This window comes from Vicia villosa, linkage group LG3 (assembly GCF_029867415.1).
Source record: "Vicia villosa cultivar HV-30 ecotype Madison, WI linkage group LG3, Vvil1.0, whole genome shotgun sequence".
Taxonomy (NCBI): Eukaryota; Viridiplantae; Streptophyta; class Magnoliopsida; order Fabales; family Fabaceae; genus Vicia; species Vicia villosa.
Window position 1 is genome coordinate 69,582,299 of NC_081182.1, and position 14,788 is coordinate 69,597,086.

At 35.5% G+C, this 14,788-nt stretch overlaps 2 protein-coding genes across 4 annotated transcripts; one reads left to right on the forward strand and one right to left on the reverse strand.

Moving 5' to 3' along the window:
- Nucleotides 1-4,019: 4,019 nt before the first annotated feature.
- On the forward strand, nucleotides 4,020-6,354 carry LOC131661805 (28 kDa ribonucleoprotein, chloroplastic-like). 2 transcript variants are annotated; one of them, XM_058931441.1, is made up of 5 exons: nucleotides 4,020-4,519; nucleotides 4,630-4,731; nucleotides 5,524-5,814; nucleotides 5,992-6,069; nucleotides 6,152-6,354. In XM_058931441.1, exons 1-4 carry the CDS (start codon nucleotides 4,097-4,099, stop codon nucleotides 6,055-6,057), a joined length of 882 nt encoding a protein of 293 aa, XP_058787424.1. In that variant the 5' UTR covers nucleotides 4,020-4,096; the 3' UTR covers nucleotides 6,058-6,069; nucleotides 6,152-6,354. The 2 variants fall into 2 exon arrangements, with proteins under 2 accessions (XP_058787424.1, XP_058787423.1); XM_058931440.1 differs by having other exon boundaries at nucleotides 5,992-6,354.
- A 5,012-nt stretch (nucleotides 6,355-11,366) lies between these two features.
- On the reverse strand, nucleotides 11,367-13,722 carry LOC131656052 (protein-L-isoaspartate O-methyltransferase 1-like). Of its 2 annotated transcripts, none has more exons than XM_058925838.1 (4): nucleotides 13,489-13,722; nucleotides 13,049-13,322; nucleotides 12,247-12,405; nucleotides 11,367-11,825 (listed from the first exon to the last, which is right to left on the reverse strand). In XM_058925838.1, exons 1-4 carry the CDS (start codon nucleotides 13,666-13,668, stop codon nucleotides 11,575-11,577), a joined length of 864 nt encoding a protein of 287 aa, XP_058781821.1. In that variant the 5' UTR covers nucleotides 13,669-13,722; the 3' UTR covers nucleotides 11,367-11,574. The 2 variants fall into 2 exon arrangements, with proteins under 2 accessions (XP_058781821.1, XP_058781820.1); XM_058925837.1 differs by having other exon boundaries at nucleotides 12,247-12,411.
- Nucleotides 13,723-14,788: the final 1,066 nt, after the last annotated feature.

Genomic DNA, 14,788 nt, shown 5'->3' on the forward strand with positions numbered 1-14,788 from the left:
TTATACTTCAGTTTCCACATTCTTTGGTCAAAACTCCTTTGCAATGGAGTTTTCTCTTGCTAGCCTTTGAATAGAACCTATGATATGAATGCATGGGTATGGATTATGATCTAAGTGATGTATGTACATGAGTGCAAAGCCTAAGCCAGTTAGAGGTAAAGGGGTAGGACAAATTTGGGGTATGACACGTCTCTCTCGCTGTGTTTCACAGATCAAACATAAAAATGCAAACAGGCTGTGTATCAACGAATCTACCCTCACCCCATCGAAACCCTATGTCTCCTTCTTCTTCTCTGATACTTAGTGCACGTTGTTGTTCTTGTTGTTGTGTGTGCTCTGCTGTTGACGTGCGTTGTGTTGTTGTTGTGGTTTAGAGCTTGAGTGTATATGGTGAGATTGAAGGTCGATGGTGAGTTTTTGTGAGGTGTGTGCGAAAAACGGTGGTTTGTGTTGTTGTATTTATGAGGGTGAATTGAGTGTGAAGACTGATTCGGTTTTGGCAGTGAGTAAGGCTCGGTTGGAGGTTGGAGTCTCGGTTTTGTATTTGGTTGAAAGATTGAATGAGGATGAGGTTCTGTATGTGATGGTTTGAATGAGTGTCTCAGTTTTGGTTATGAGGGTGTTTGAGGGAAATTTCTGCAGAGTTTCAGCATGAGTTTTCTGTTAAAGTTTGGAGGAAGGTTTTAAATTTATCCTGTGTTTTTTTCCGGTCCCTTTTTTGTTACTGAGTCTGTCTTTTTATATGGGAATTTCAATGGTTTTGGGGGGAAATTGTGATAGAATTTGAACTTATCTGGTAACCTGATTTTGTGCTTTTCTTATGCAGGGTTTGTTATGGCTAATTTGGTGTAATGCTGGGCATCCTATGTGCAGGTTTCAGACTGTTCTTTTTTGTGCAGTTTTGTAGCAGGATGGTGGAGTGAAGTAGCTTTTTGAAGGTTTTGGCATGTTATGGGACAGCAAGTAATGCAGAGACAACAAGGTTTTTGGATGCAATGTGTTTTGGACCATTTCTCATAAAGAGACCCTTTTTTTTATTTATGCTGATGTAAATTCCATGGGCTTTAACAAGAATAAATTTATGTATTATTATGAACATGGATGCAATCTTGGATAAAAAAATATATTCTTTTTCTTTTTTTTTTAATTTCCTAATATTTGAATTAAGTATACTACATTAATTCTAAAAAAAGGATGCAACAACACAAAGAACTAAAAAAAATTGGGGACTAAAATGCAAATAGAATGAAAATGTCTTGAACTAATAGGAATGATAATACATGAATGAATTATGACACAATCTAATGACCAAATGAAATGATTATAGTGCAATGATACAAATGATTTTTAAAAAAAAATAGAAAAGGATGTTATGGACTAAACAAGTAAAACTCAAAGCAATTAGACCTAATGATATGAATAAATGTGAGGGACCAATATATTAAGGTTAATAAAAAAAATAAAATAAATGATGTATAAAAACAAAACATAAAATAGAATTTGATTTATGCAAATGAAATATGCAGCGACGTGCAAACGAATGCAACATGATGATTAAAATGCAAACGAAATAAAAATGCGACAAACCAAAGTTGAATGAAATATGCGGAAGCAAAACTTATTTTGGACGAAGTTGAATTGACTGATGCTACTACGAATGAATCAGCTGAAAAAAAGCTTAGGTCAAAATTTAGGGTGCGACAGACACATGTATGTTCTTTAATGATGATGATGATTGATTGATTGTATTTGAATGATGCTAATGTATATAAACATACTTTGATGATGATGATGATGTTGATGATGATGATGAAATGAGTATTTGACGATGTTACTCATTAGACTTGACGATGGTATAAGTATGTTCATGTATGTTTGCATTCATTCATGTTCATTGATGATACTGTATCCATAAGGGTGTGTTGTGTAACACCCCGATATCCGCTGCACGCATCAACCGTGTCGGCCAACCGAGCATGTTACCGGCTTAATCAATAATCCCCCTAGGTCCGCTTATCGGCTGCCCAGGAAATATTGTTTTTGCCTTCCGCAGGAATCGAACCATGTACCTAGGGGTTAAGTACATATTCATAGCAATTCCTGCTACCACTTGACCATATATTAAAAAGGCGCCTTTTAATGTAACACCCCGATATCCGCTGCACGCATCAACCGTGTCGGCCAACCGAGCATGTTACCGGCTTAATCAATAATCCCCCCTAGGTCCGCTTATCGGCTGCCCAGGAAAATATTGTTTTTGCCTTCCGCAGGAATCGAACCATGTACCTAGGGGTTAAGTACATATTCATAGCAATTCATGCTACCACTTGAGCTACTAGCTCAATTGGTAGCAGGAATTGCTATGAATATGTACTTAACCCTTAGGTACATGGTTCGATTCCTGCGGAAGGCAAAAACAATATTTTCCTGGGCAGCCGATAAGCGGACCTAGGGGGGATTATTGATTAAGCCGGTAACATGCTCGGTTGGCCGACACGGTTGATGCGTGCAGCGGATATCGGGGTGTTACATGTTGGATCAGTGAAGGGAATGATTCCCATTGTGTGGAATCTGTGCTGGCAGGGCCGTATCTTGATGATGTTGGATCGGTCATGGGTTATTCCCATTTGATGAGGTTGGTACCACATACATAGTGTCAGTTCATACATATGCATACTTTTATAACATGATGGGAAGTATTCCAGTGTTATAAATATTGATGATGTGTTGGTTGCGTGTTTTGTTGAATTAATTTTGAGTATGATTGTCTGTTTGAAAGATGTGTTCTGTTGGCATTTGTGTAAATGATGGACGTTCCTGATAATCTGAATATGATGAAATTGGGTGAATGATATAACTATGATGTGTTGTTATTTAAGATGCAATAACATTTGTTAACTGTGATGAGACTCACCCTTACTGTTGACATTTTCAGATTGAGGATAGTTGCTTTCGACTTGGTGAGGATTAGCTCATAAGTCAGTGTATTAGTGTAGCGTCAGGTGTCATGCTCTGATATTGTAACACTGGGGGAACGCTAGTTTAGAGTTTATGATGATACTCTATCGTGTTGTTATTGTATTAATTCTGTGGGATATTGCATAGATGATGTTATGCTTATCCGTATGATGAATTTTCCGCTGTGTTAACATGAGATGTTTATGTATTATGATGAATTGTTCCTTAGTGAAAGCATGACAATGAAGTTATGATAAATTTGTTTTAATTGGAATTGTGGCACCCTTGTTTTCATGTTTTACTCTGAATTATTTTATTAATTTCCGCGGGGTTTAGAAGGGTGTTACACCTAACATCAGAGAGATTCTATGGAGTCCTCCTTCTTTGGGTTGGCTCAAATGCAACTGTGATGGTTCGTTTAATCCGGTTACTAAGGCTGTTGGGTGTGGAGGGATTTTCCGGAATCATATGGGTAATTTCACCCTTGCTTTTGTAGTGAATATTACTTCGACGTCGTCGGTGTTCGTTGAATTTTCCCTTGTTCTCAAAGCTATTGACATAGCAATTTCTCGTGGTCGGAGGAATATTTGGATCGAACTCGATTGTAGTATGGTTGTTAACGCTTTCTCTAATCCGACTTTGGCCCCCTAAAGCTTTTTCATAGGTGGAATAGAAATTTGAATCCGGTTAATACTACTAACATCATAATTACTCACATACACAAGGAAGGGAACTCTTGTGTTGATTTTCTTAACTAATTTAGCGCTCAACACAGATTCCGCCGATATTCTTAACTCCATCCCACTTAGAATTAAAGGTGATTTTATAAAGAATAAATTAGAAATACCTTTTTTTTAAATTTGATAGTTTTTGATAGGATTAAACTAACTCCGCTTTTTTTAATTCTTATTGTATCTCTTTCTTCTTTAGTTCTTTATCAATATATGAGCCTTATTTAAAAAAAAAAAAAAAAAAACTACTCAAGACTAGAGTGTATAGATTTTATTTTTGTTTTTTTCTCTTACAATATTTTTGGCACAAAACCCTCGATTCCAGTTCATTTTCAGTTCGAGTATTTAAACCCTTATCCTCTAATATCCTCATTCCTTCACTTCACTACCTTCTTCATTCTATCACCATGTCTGTAACTTCCACCACTCCCCTCTTCAAATCCCTAACCATAGCCGCACTCTTCCACACCAAAACCAAACCTACCTCCTTCTCACTCCCCTCCAAACCCTTCAAACTCCATCTCTCCCTCAATTCCTCACCCTCTCTCACTCTCTTCCACAAAACCAACCGCGCCACACCTCTCTTCGCCGCGCAAGAAGGTGACACACTAACCACAGACGAAGAAGGTGCCGTTGAAACCGACGGAGTTCTCGATTGGGGGGAACCCGAAACTGCTGAAAACGAGACTGGTGAAGAAGACTCTGTGGGAGGTGATTTTGCGGAACCGCCAGAAGATGCGAAATTGTTCGTTGGTAATTTGCCTTATGATGTTGATAGTGAGAAACTCGCCATGCTTTTTGAGTCGGCTGGAACTGTAGAGATTGCTGAGGTTAGTCTTTTCAATTTCGATTGTTTTCAATTCTCAATTGGTTGTGTGTTAGTTATATTGCGTTCTGTTTGTGGTGAAATGAAATTGAGTTATGGTTGTTGTTGTTTTAGGTTATTTATAACAGGGAAACTGACCGGAGTCGCGGATTTGGATTTGTAACCATGAGTACTGTTGAAGAAGCTGAAGCTGGTGTGGAGAAATTCAGCGGCTATGTAAGTTCAAGATCCAATTCATAAATGTGGATTTGTAACTATGAGCATTATTAGTGTGTATGTTGTGACAACCACTTTGAACTTTTGGTGCTTCTCATAATCCTATCTTAGCATAACCTTTTGTTTTCTTGTTGGATTTCATATTTATATGAAAATAAATCTACATATGTAAAGGAGTTTAAGTTTCATGCTCTTTCTTTTATACTAGTCAGGGCCCGTTTGTTTTGGCTTTTTTTAAAAATGATTTTTATAGTGTTATCAAATTTTGTGAAAAAATTTTTTACAAAGAAACTTTTTATAAAAGCTTCAAATGAAAATTTTGTTTGAATAGTTATTCTTAAAATATGATTTTAGGTATTTCATCTATTTATGGGGAAAAAATTTGGATATCAAAAATTCAAAAAATCACTTAATTTTGAAGCTATTTCAAATAGATTTTCATAAAAATCATTTTTGAAATACAACTTTTTGAAAAAATTATGATTTTGACTAAGTTTTAGTCTTCAATTATGTATGTTTATGTTATAGGATGTCAAATTAAGTGTTTCATTTTAGAAAAAACGGATATAAAAAAATTTGTAATATTTTGAAAAACAGTTTTAGAAAATCTATTTTCAAAAATACAAAGAAAAAATTCATTTTTTTAAAGCTGAAACAAACTGGCCCTCAAATGTGTCTTAATGTTTATTTTGTGCAAAGTAATTTATTATTATTACTATTGGTGTTTTATTTCTAATCGATTTTATTGAATTTTTTTTGCTCTTTTGGTTCTTATCCATATTTCTGTGACAGGATTATAATGGAAGAGCCTTGACTGTGAATAAGGCTTCTCCAAGAGGAACAAGGCCAGAGCGGGAAGACCGCCCACCTCGTACATATGAACCTGTCATGAGAGTTTATGTTGGTAACTTATCATGGGAAGTTGATGATAGTATACTTGAGCAAGTTTTCAGTGAACATGGTAAGGTTGTGAGTGCTCGAGTAGTCTATGATAGAGAGACTGGTCGATCACGTGGCTTTGGCTTTGTCACTTTGTCTGATGAGAAAGAAATGAGTGATGCCATTGCTGCCCTTGATGGTCAGGTATTACTTAAGTACTTTGTTAAGTGATCAATGTTTAGATGCAAATCGAAGGGAATATGATTATTATGGGCTCATGTTAAACTGGGGAAACAAATAACTAAAACTGAATTAACGACTACGTGCAGGGTATGTTTTTGGATGATTTCTTTGATATGTGGTAATTTTCTTTTTTTGCAGATTGTGGAAGGGAGGGCAATAAAAGTGAGTGTTGCTATAGACAGGCCCAGGCGGGGCTCCTTTTGAGTGGTGCTGCAAGTAATCTGCTAATGTTAAATCTCTATTTTAATAGCTGAGGATATAGTAGAAATTCTACTTACATAATTTTCTTCTCATGCAGACGGTTTCAAGTTTTTGCATTTTCTGTCGACTATTTGCTAGTACAATTTATGAAATGAAAAAATCGGAGAGGTGGAGTGTAGGTAGGGGTAGTTCTTACTATCACAAATGTCTATTAGCAGGAAATTTTCTACCATATTGTTTTACAGTACTTGAATGTATTCGGATGAATTATTTATTGTGTCATATTGATGTGTTTTAATATAGGAGTGTATGACTCTTGTGCTTTGTTTTACAATATAATTTAAAAAAATGTTGTTCGAAGTTTTATCTAAATAATGCACAGTGCAAGATTTCTTTTAGGCAAGACTGAACTTTGTGAAAAAAATTGAAATAATCAATTTAAAAAAAAAAATCAACTTTTCAAAATATTTATCTAGGTAACCAGATTTGGGGTGCCTTACACATACGTGCAAACCCATGGCCATGGTGCCTTAGGCAAAAGCAATGGTGCAACCCCATGGCCATGGTGCCTTAGGCAAAAAATTTGGGTGTATACGCCACCCCAGGTGGCTCCAATGTGTTAGAAAAATTAGGGTTCGCACTCAGGTGGTACCCACATAAATATTTTGTACATAAGAGTCATATGGGGTGGCGCCTATGTGCATATTTTGTACATAGGAGTCATATGAGACGACGCTTAAGTACATATTTTATAAATAAAAGCCATATGGAGTGACTCCTATGTGTTAGGGTTTTTTCTATAAATATACCCTCAACCCCCCTTTATATTTTATATATTTTCTCCACTGTTTTCTCACATTCTCTTCGATTTTTTGTTATGGCTGCCTTGTCGATTTTAAGAGAGATGCTCATGTTTGTTTCTCACTTGTGAAACCTCTGATTAAAATAAAATTTTGGAACATTTATTATATGGACCATCTGAAGAGGTTGTTGATGCGATGGTTAGACGGGGGGTACGAAGCTGGTGAAAGCATCAGACGAATTCAGAGGCAGAGAACGAGGACGTCAATTAACACGGGAAAAATCGAACGTTGGTGGTGGGATGAAGTTAAGAACAACACTGATGTCATGGTCATGATGCATGAGACAAATGATATCGTTTTGATGGTTGTGATATCGTAAAAATGTTGTTGTATTAATGTTGATAATTTATGTTCGTGTTTATTGTTAAGCGTTGTTTGTGTTGTTGTTGTTTTAGCGTTGTGGTTTTTTAAGCTTTAATTGTGGTGTTGTTTAAGTTTTGTTTGTGTTTGTTTAGTTGTAATACCCATATGTTTCATGAATAAATAAAGTCTAGTTGATTTTACAAAAGATAGTACAAATAGGAAATACAATTATCTGTCCGACCTAACGACATATGCTACACTTTCTTTTCATTTTTTCATGATCATCCATATCGGTTCTAATACGCGTGTTATTGGGTCGATCCTTTTTCTTTCTTCGCATCATGTCATTATGCCAAACTACTTCCTCCTCATATGAAGGCCAATAATCCTCATTTGTCATCACAGGAAATGCATTGTTATATATACCAAGCAAGGTTTCGGTCTTGTAAATGGTAGATAGGAGTGTTAAGACATCTCGGTGCGCATATGAACATGCTGCTATGACATGAGAGCAAGGCATATGAAAGGCTTGAAACTTTCCGCAGTTGCACCAGCCCTCTTGTAGCAGAACTCTGTACTCTTGTCTCGGCAGACCCTCATTGTGGTCAACTATTTCTTTGACACTGAAGGTGCGGTTTTATCGACCGAACGCTGTAACATGATGGTTGTTGGCTTTGGAAGTCTGTTCTTTCATAAATTTCATGCAGCATTCGCTGAACAGCTGTTCTGATTTGGAAATTCCACTCCACCGCTAACCTCTTGTTGCGAAAAGGGAAGCCATCCTAAAGTAGGTTGATCTCACCAACGCAATAATCGAAAGTTGTTTGATGCCCTTAAAAACACCGTTCATCGGCTCCACAAGATTTGTAGTCATGTGACCCATTGTTGCCCGTTGTCGTAAACCCTAGTCCATTTCTCTCTGGCTAGATTATTAATCCACCTGTGTGCATCCAAATTTTACAATACGATTTCACATCAATAATGTTGGGATGTTGATTGAGTTAATGCATATCCAACATTGACAAGAGTCTTTCGAAGAACCTTATCATTGATCTCCCGCATGAAATTTTGTACAATATGTTGAATACAGTAGACATGGATTTAAGGTGGGTCGTGCCAACTGTTTGCTGGATTATTGTATGCACTCTCGATGGAAGCATGCCTATCGGAAATCAAACAGAGATCAGGTTGGGGAGCAATGTATGTCCGGAGATTCCTGAGAAAGAAACTCCAACCCCAAGTGTCATCTATTTGAAGAAATGGTTTACAATATGCAAATCCTCTTATACAAGGTCGAAAAGCCCAAAACAATTGATGGAATATCCCATTTCCTTGAACACACGTTCCGTCGGGAGAATGCTCCAACTTTTAACAGCTCATCGAATTGTATGTACGGGTTGAAGAAAATATCAGATGATGGTTCATCCCTATCCAAGTTCAAGTTACTCATATGTGCAGGAAGCGTGTACACTTGAGCTGGAGGCACATCAACGTCTTCTTCGTCTTCGGATTCCTCATTGACCATGTAATCAGCTTCTAACTCCGATTCTTCTTCTTCTTCTTCTTCTTCTTCGTCTATGACGTTGACCTCTGCTTGCTCTTCAACCAATGGTACAATAACTTGTGACTCAACCAATTGTGATAGTTGCATTTCTTTTAGGGTAACATACAACTCTAAGGAGTCGTAACCATAATGCTTATGATTAGCAAACATATTCTGTAAGTCTTCATCATCCTGGACCTCAACTTGAAAAAACTTGACTGGGTTGTTTCCACGAAAAATAGATATTGGTACAAAATTTGTGATACATCACCCCGTGCAAGCTTCGCCTCTAATCTCTTTTTGAATTAAGAAAAAATTGCTTTCCTGTTTAAAGAAAATCGTGTAATTTCAGTGTTTCTAAACAGAAAACCAGCAACTTCACAAATGTATGTCTCACCATTTACATGTGCATTGATAATGTATCGTGATGAAGGGACCATTGTTGACTGTTTACAAGTGTGTAATGAGATGTTTGATTGTGCATTGAATTCTTTAGTTTAAGTAGAAGAAGAAAGTTGCTTCTGAAACACAAAATTATCAAACAATGCATACTGTATACTCTCATGCGTTTACAGTTGATGGGATGCATGCATGGAGCATCACATGCGTTCACTGTTGATGGGATTAATGCATGGAGTGTTGCATGCTTTACAGTCGAAGGGACTAGACATAACCATGTTGTGTTCAGCGTACCGGATATGCACAATCTGTCTAGTGCAATCAGACAGACTTGTAAACATGAACTAAAGATTGGAAAGCAAATAAAAAAGTATATACAGGAAGACACCACATGGGGTGACTAATCAAATTTGTTTCATATGCAGTTTTATTGAATGTAATGTTGGTGAAAAGGGGGTGGTTGAGAAAAGTTAAGTGCGGTGGGATGACTAATCAAATGGTGGGTTAACTCTCTCTTATGTGGATAAGGGAAGTGGGTAAGGGGGGTGAGAGGTAGGTATGCATGCAAAACTCTGATTTGTGATGAAGATGCTGTCGTGGAAGTAAAACGTGTTGACTCATGAAAGATGTGAGTGTTGCAAATATAGCTCTCATTGGTCATCAATATTGCTCAACTAATCCAAATGCTTAGAGAGGTTTTGGTTGGTGTTTTCGTATTGACTCCGTTGTAGTTTCCATGATTGTTTTAAGATTGTACGTATAGGTGATTAGCTCATTTGGTGTGTTTGGTATAGGTGAAATAAGGAAGAGAGAAGTTGAGAGGAGAGAAGTTGATAAGAAACACATAATTTTGTTTGTTTGGTTTGTGAGAGAGAAGTTGCAGAGAGTGAGAAATATGTGGGTTCCATGCCTAATTTCAATCTTCTCAAAATAGAGAAGAAAGTGGAAAGAGGACAAGTTATTCTAAGAAAATGACGAAAATCTCCTTAAATTAACATCTATGTTTGTTTTTTAAACTTTTTTCTTTCTGTTTTGTTAATCATTATTTTACAGTATGTACTCCGTATTATACATGCTTCTTTTATATTTACGAGATTATTCTTTTCATAAGAATATCAAGAATATAAAATTATTTAAAATCTATTTACAAATTCATTGTATTAACTAATAAAGAATTTATTTATAGTAAAATTTATATAATTTTTAATTAAAAAAATTAAATCAACATTATAAAGTTAAAAATAAAATCAAGCAGTTTCTTTAATACATATTTATCATTTAAAAATTAATTAATAACATTAGAAAAAATAAATATTTAATCAATACAATTATAAATTAATTTAATTCAACTAGGGACATTTATGTCTTTATCATAAAATAAAACACTTCTTTCTCTTCTATTTCTCTCTTCTTTCTTTTATACCAAACAATACATCAAATCTACTCTATTTCTCATCTTTTTCTCTCTTTTCATCCTCTTTCTTATCTCTTTCTCTCTTCTCAACTTCTTTCCTCCACCAAACACCCTAAGAGTCAGATTAGCTCATTAACAGTCAAGATGTTGTTCTGTGACTTAAAAGAAAATCATCTGAGGTGGGGTTTGGGGGTTTACAAGATAGTGAGGAAGAAAATGAAAGCAACAATCATAAAGAATTCTCCGACTACCACTAATTAGAGTTTAACTATTAGACTAGAAAAGAAAAATTAAGAAATAAAAATAAAAGTTTTATTAAAAGAATTGTTCACAAAAATATATAAATTTTGTAAAGCCTACAATTAAATAAAAGGTCCTTATAAATTAAAAAACAAATTTAAAAATTAAAAATATATATCAAAAATAATTAATACCACATGTGAAGCATGTCACAATGCTAGAAATAAGCGTCTCCTGACACTACCAAAGTTCAACTCCTATATAACATATGTCTGACAATTCAGTTAAATATTAAAAAAAATGTTTTTTCTCTATTTAACACATCTTATACATTTTTATAGACGATTCTCACTCATTTGAAAAATTAAATATTATTGAAACAATGATATCAATGAAAAAGAATTAAAGACATTAATTTTTAATTGAATATTTAAGTTCATTTAATCGATGAATAAATAAAAGTCAAATATCACATATGTAACGGAAATTATCACTTTCAGGGTGTTTGTTCGTGTCTGTGCTTGCGAGAGGTTTACATGAATCTATCATGTTAGATAAGCAAGGACCTTTTTACTATCCAAATTCTCATAGCATGTGCTTACATCAAGTTCCAACATATGATAGACATATGTATAAAACATAAAAAATTCAAGAAACATTAAACTATACAAATTCTACGGGCATGTGTGTACATTGAAGTTGCAAACACTCACAACCTGAAGCATTAGCTTTCCAAAATTCAGGATTTTGCCTCCATCTTAGTAGCCGCGAAGTTGGGCTTCTCGACTAGTAAGGGGCACATAACGAACGGAGGTCTCAGTCCGGATACTGATAGAACCATCAGGGTTCTTATCCACCACTTTCAAATCTTGAAATATGTTACCAACAGGAATCACCATTCTCCCACCAGGTTTCAACTGGTCAATGAGTGGTTGGGGAATTTCTGGTGCAGCTGCTCCAACGTGAATGGCATCATAAGGAGCAAATTCTGGCCAACCTTCCCTTCCATCTGTCAACATGACAATTCATCAAATATTTGAAACTATCAATGTGTTAATTCATTTTCTCATTTTGGTACAAACACTACTAATTCAAAAGTTTCAATGAACACGATTAACTTCTATGCAGCCACAGTAAAAAAATCTTAGATAACTATAACACGAACAATACTTTTGGATCAACTCTACTGTCAGTTTTTGTGGACTTAATTACCTCCAAGAAATCATAGATCTTGGCAAATAGGTTATATTTTCTCTGTTTATTTCATGGACTCAACATAATTAAAATTAGTTAATCATTTACATCAAGTCTTCATCCCTTATACCTGGAACAAGGACTAGATTCAACTTTCATAGTCAACTAGATTCAATTGCCATGCTAAGATGAAAAGCTTCAATCTTTCAGATTCACAGAAATTTTCAAAATCATACCACCAGAATGTACAGAAAGGGAACCATCTTTTGATAGTGTAGCTGCAGCACTATTTTGAATATTTTCTTTTGCAAGTGAAACTAATTCAGGAATATGCTCCACACCAACAGCACGACCTTGGGGTCCAACCATCAGGGCAAAACATGCAGTCAGATACCCTGTTCCTGCAAACACGCTCAAAAGGTTAAAATTATAAACACCAAGGGAAGAGAACAATGAGGAAAGTTAAAAAAAGGACAAAAATGTCGTAATATAAAACATCAGTCATTCCATATCTCACGTCTTCAAACAAACAAAATTTCCACCCTGAATTGGGATTGAGTAAATCAATAGGAGAATTGCGATGCTATTTCTAATTTTCTTACACAGTCATGGTAATGTTACCATATCATAGCATCTTCACAATGTTTTTCTCCGGCTTTATAACCCTGAATTGGGAATGAGTAAATCAATAGGAGAACCCAGATGCTATTACTAATTGCCTTTCAACAAACATAGTCATGGTATGCTATCATAACATCTTCACTATATCTTGCTTCTGACTATATAACTTCTCCAGAGATGGAAATTTATGTATTAACTAAGAATCTACTATGCATCTACATACTAAGCAATTTAGCGTTTGGGCATTAATGTCTAGTTTTTTCTACTCATCCTTATCATTACCGCTTGTCATCAACTATTCTAGGTTATACAATCTATCTCAACAATCAGTCACATTAACATACAACAGTAAGTAGTAACTTATCAATTCTTTTTTGTAAAACCAAGGTATCCTCACTCACAAAATCAAAATCATACCAGAGCCAACGTCGAGAGCGTGCATCCCAGGTTGCAAATTCTCCTCCAGCAACTGAAGGCAGGTAGCATGCATATGAGGTGCAGATATAGTGGCATTATAGCCAATTGCCACGGGGCTATCATCATAAGGTGCCGCTGATCCACTGGGTACAAACAAAGCTCTGTCAACAGTCTCCATCACTTCAGCAACCTTACTTGACACGATTACTCCAAAATGCTGCAACCTCTCCACCATTGCTTTGTTCTTACTTTTGCCACTTACAGAGCAGAATCGCTGTAATTTTTTTTAACAATAAAACATAAATGGAATGGGAAAAAAATCTTACTAACCTATTATATTTGGTTCCACTCAATTTCACGCTAAATCATCAATTCAATTATTCAAACACAGTGTTTGCGAATATTAGGGTAAAAATGAGGGAGGGAAGAGGTTGAATTACCTGCATCTTGAAGAAGATAGTGTTCCCCGTGAGAAAATTAGGGTTTTGGAAGAAGGAGACAGAAAGAGGACGATGATGGTGTAAGAGGGTTAGAGAAGTGGGTGTTATTGGGGCATAACACGAGAGGCGGGAATGATGCGCCAATGCGGGGGAAGAGTGGTAGTAGTAGCTCACATTCATTTCTATACCTCTCTATTTTCTCACTTTCTTTCCACGATTTTCTTTCACACGCTCTCATGCCCAATCATCATATACCATCCACACGTGTCGACCATTCCTTCTTACTCCACATCACCCACTCACTTCTCCGGTGACAAATATGCAAGATCAAACAATTAATTTTGATTTAAATATTTATTATTTAATACAAATTAAAAAGACAAATTATGTTTTTGGTACGTTAATCTTGGAGTTTATTTTAGTTTCGTAACTTTAAAAAGTTTTATAATGGTCTATTACATCTTTAAAATGTATCATTTTAGTCTTTTTAATCTTCTTAACGACTGATTTAGCGATCAATTTTTGAGTTTTTGAGTCTTTAAATAGACGAAAAAGAACCAACATGATACGGTTTGAAAAGTTAAAGGATTAATACGGAACTTTTTGAAGTTAAGGGATTAAAATGAACCTCGGGGTTAACATACAGAACCAAAAAAAGAATTTTGCCGATTAAAAATTATATTTAAATTTAAACCTTTCCATTTAAATTCGGCTCTGAAATTAGAGTTGATCGGAGGGATGAATCTGTAGTTTATTGCCATGGTTCGGAACTTGTAATGTGACGAAAAAATGAATGACCTCCAAAATTAGCACTCCAACGCTAAAATCAGTAAGAAAGTGAAAAATAAAATTTGAATCAGAAAAGATCTGAATACTTATAAAGAGATGTGTTTTCCTCTTGAAATAAAAGAAATAATTTGTAAGTGCATGCATATGAAACAACGTGAGATGCGATTAACCATTAAATTAATTTGAGAGATTGACATAATATCTCTGTGCGAGATACTATACTACGTGAAAAAAAGCCTACATATGTTGCATGTTGTACCTTCTTATTTCACTGTTGGCCTTCATTTTCTAGACATTATAGTAGGATAATATATAGTATTGCATAAAAGTACAATCAGCATAATAACTCCAAATGATTAAGGGTTGTCAAAGGTTTTAGGGTTTGTTGAGGATTAGAGCTAACCCACACGATGGAGTGAAAAACTATGTACGGGATGTTTCTCGGTGTTAGAGACTGATCTTCCACTATCATGGTATTGACCTATTTATAACCCTAGGTACTAAACAGAGT

Coding starts and splice junctions, on each gene's coding strand:
- LOC131656052 (XM_058925837.1), bottom strand. CDS start 13,668: ATGAATGTGAGCTACTACTACCACTCTTCCCCCGCATTGGCGCATCAT. Junction 13,323..13,488: donor CTATCTTCTTCAAGATGCAG/GTAATTCAACCT, acceptor AAAAAATTACAG/CGATTCTGCTCTGTAAGTGG. Junction 11,826..12,246: donor CCTTTCTGTACATTCTGGTG/GTATGATTTTGA, acceptor TCATGTTGACAG/ATGGAAGGGAAGGTTGGCCA.
- LOC131661805 (XM_058931440.1), top strand. CDS start 4,097: ATGTCTGTAACTTCCACCACTCCCCTCTTCAAATCCCTAACCATAGCC. Junction 4,732..5,523: donor TGGAGAAATTCAGCGGCTAT/GTAAGTTCAAGA, acceptor TTTCTGTGACAG/GATTATAATGGAAGAGCCTT. Junction 5,815..5,991: donor TTGCTGCCCTTGATGGTCAG/GTATTACTTAAG, acceptor CTTTTTTTGCAG/ATTGTGGAAGGGAGGGCAAT.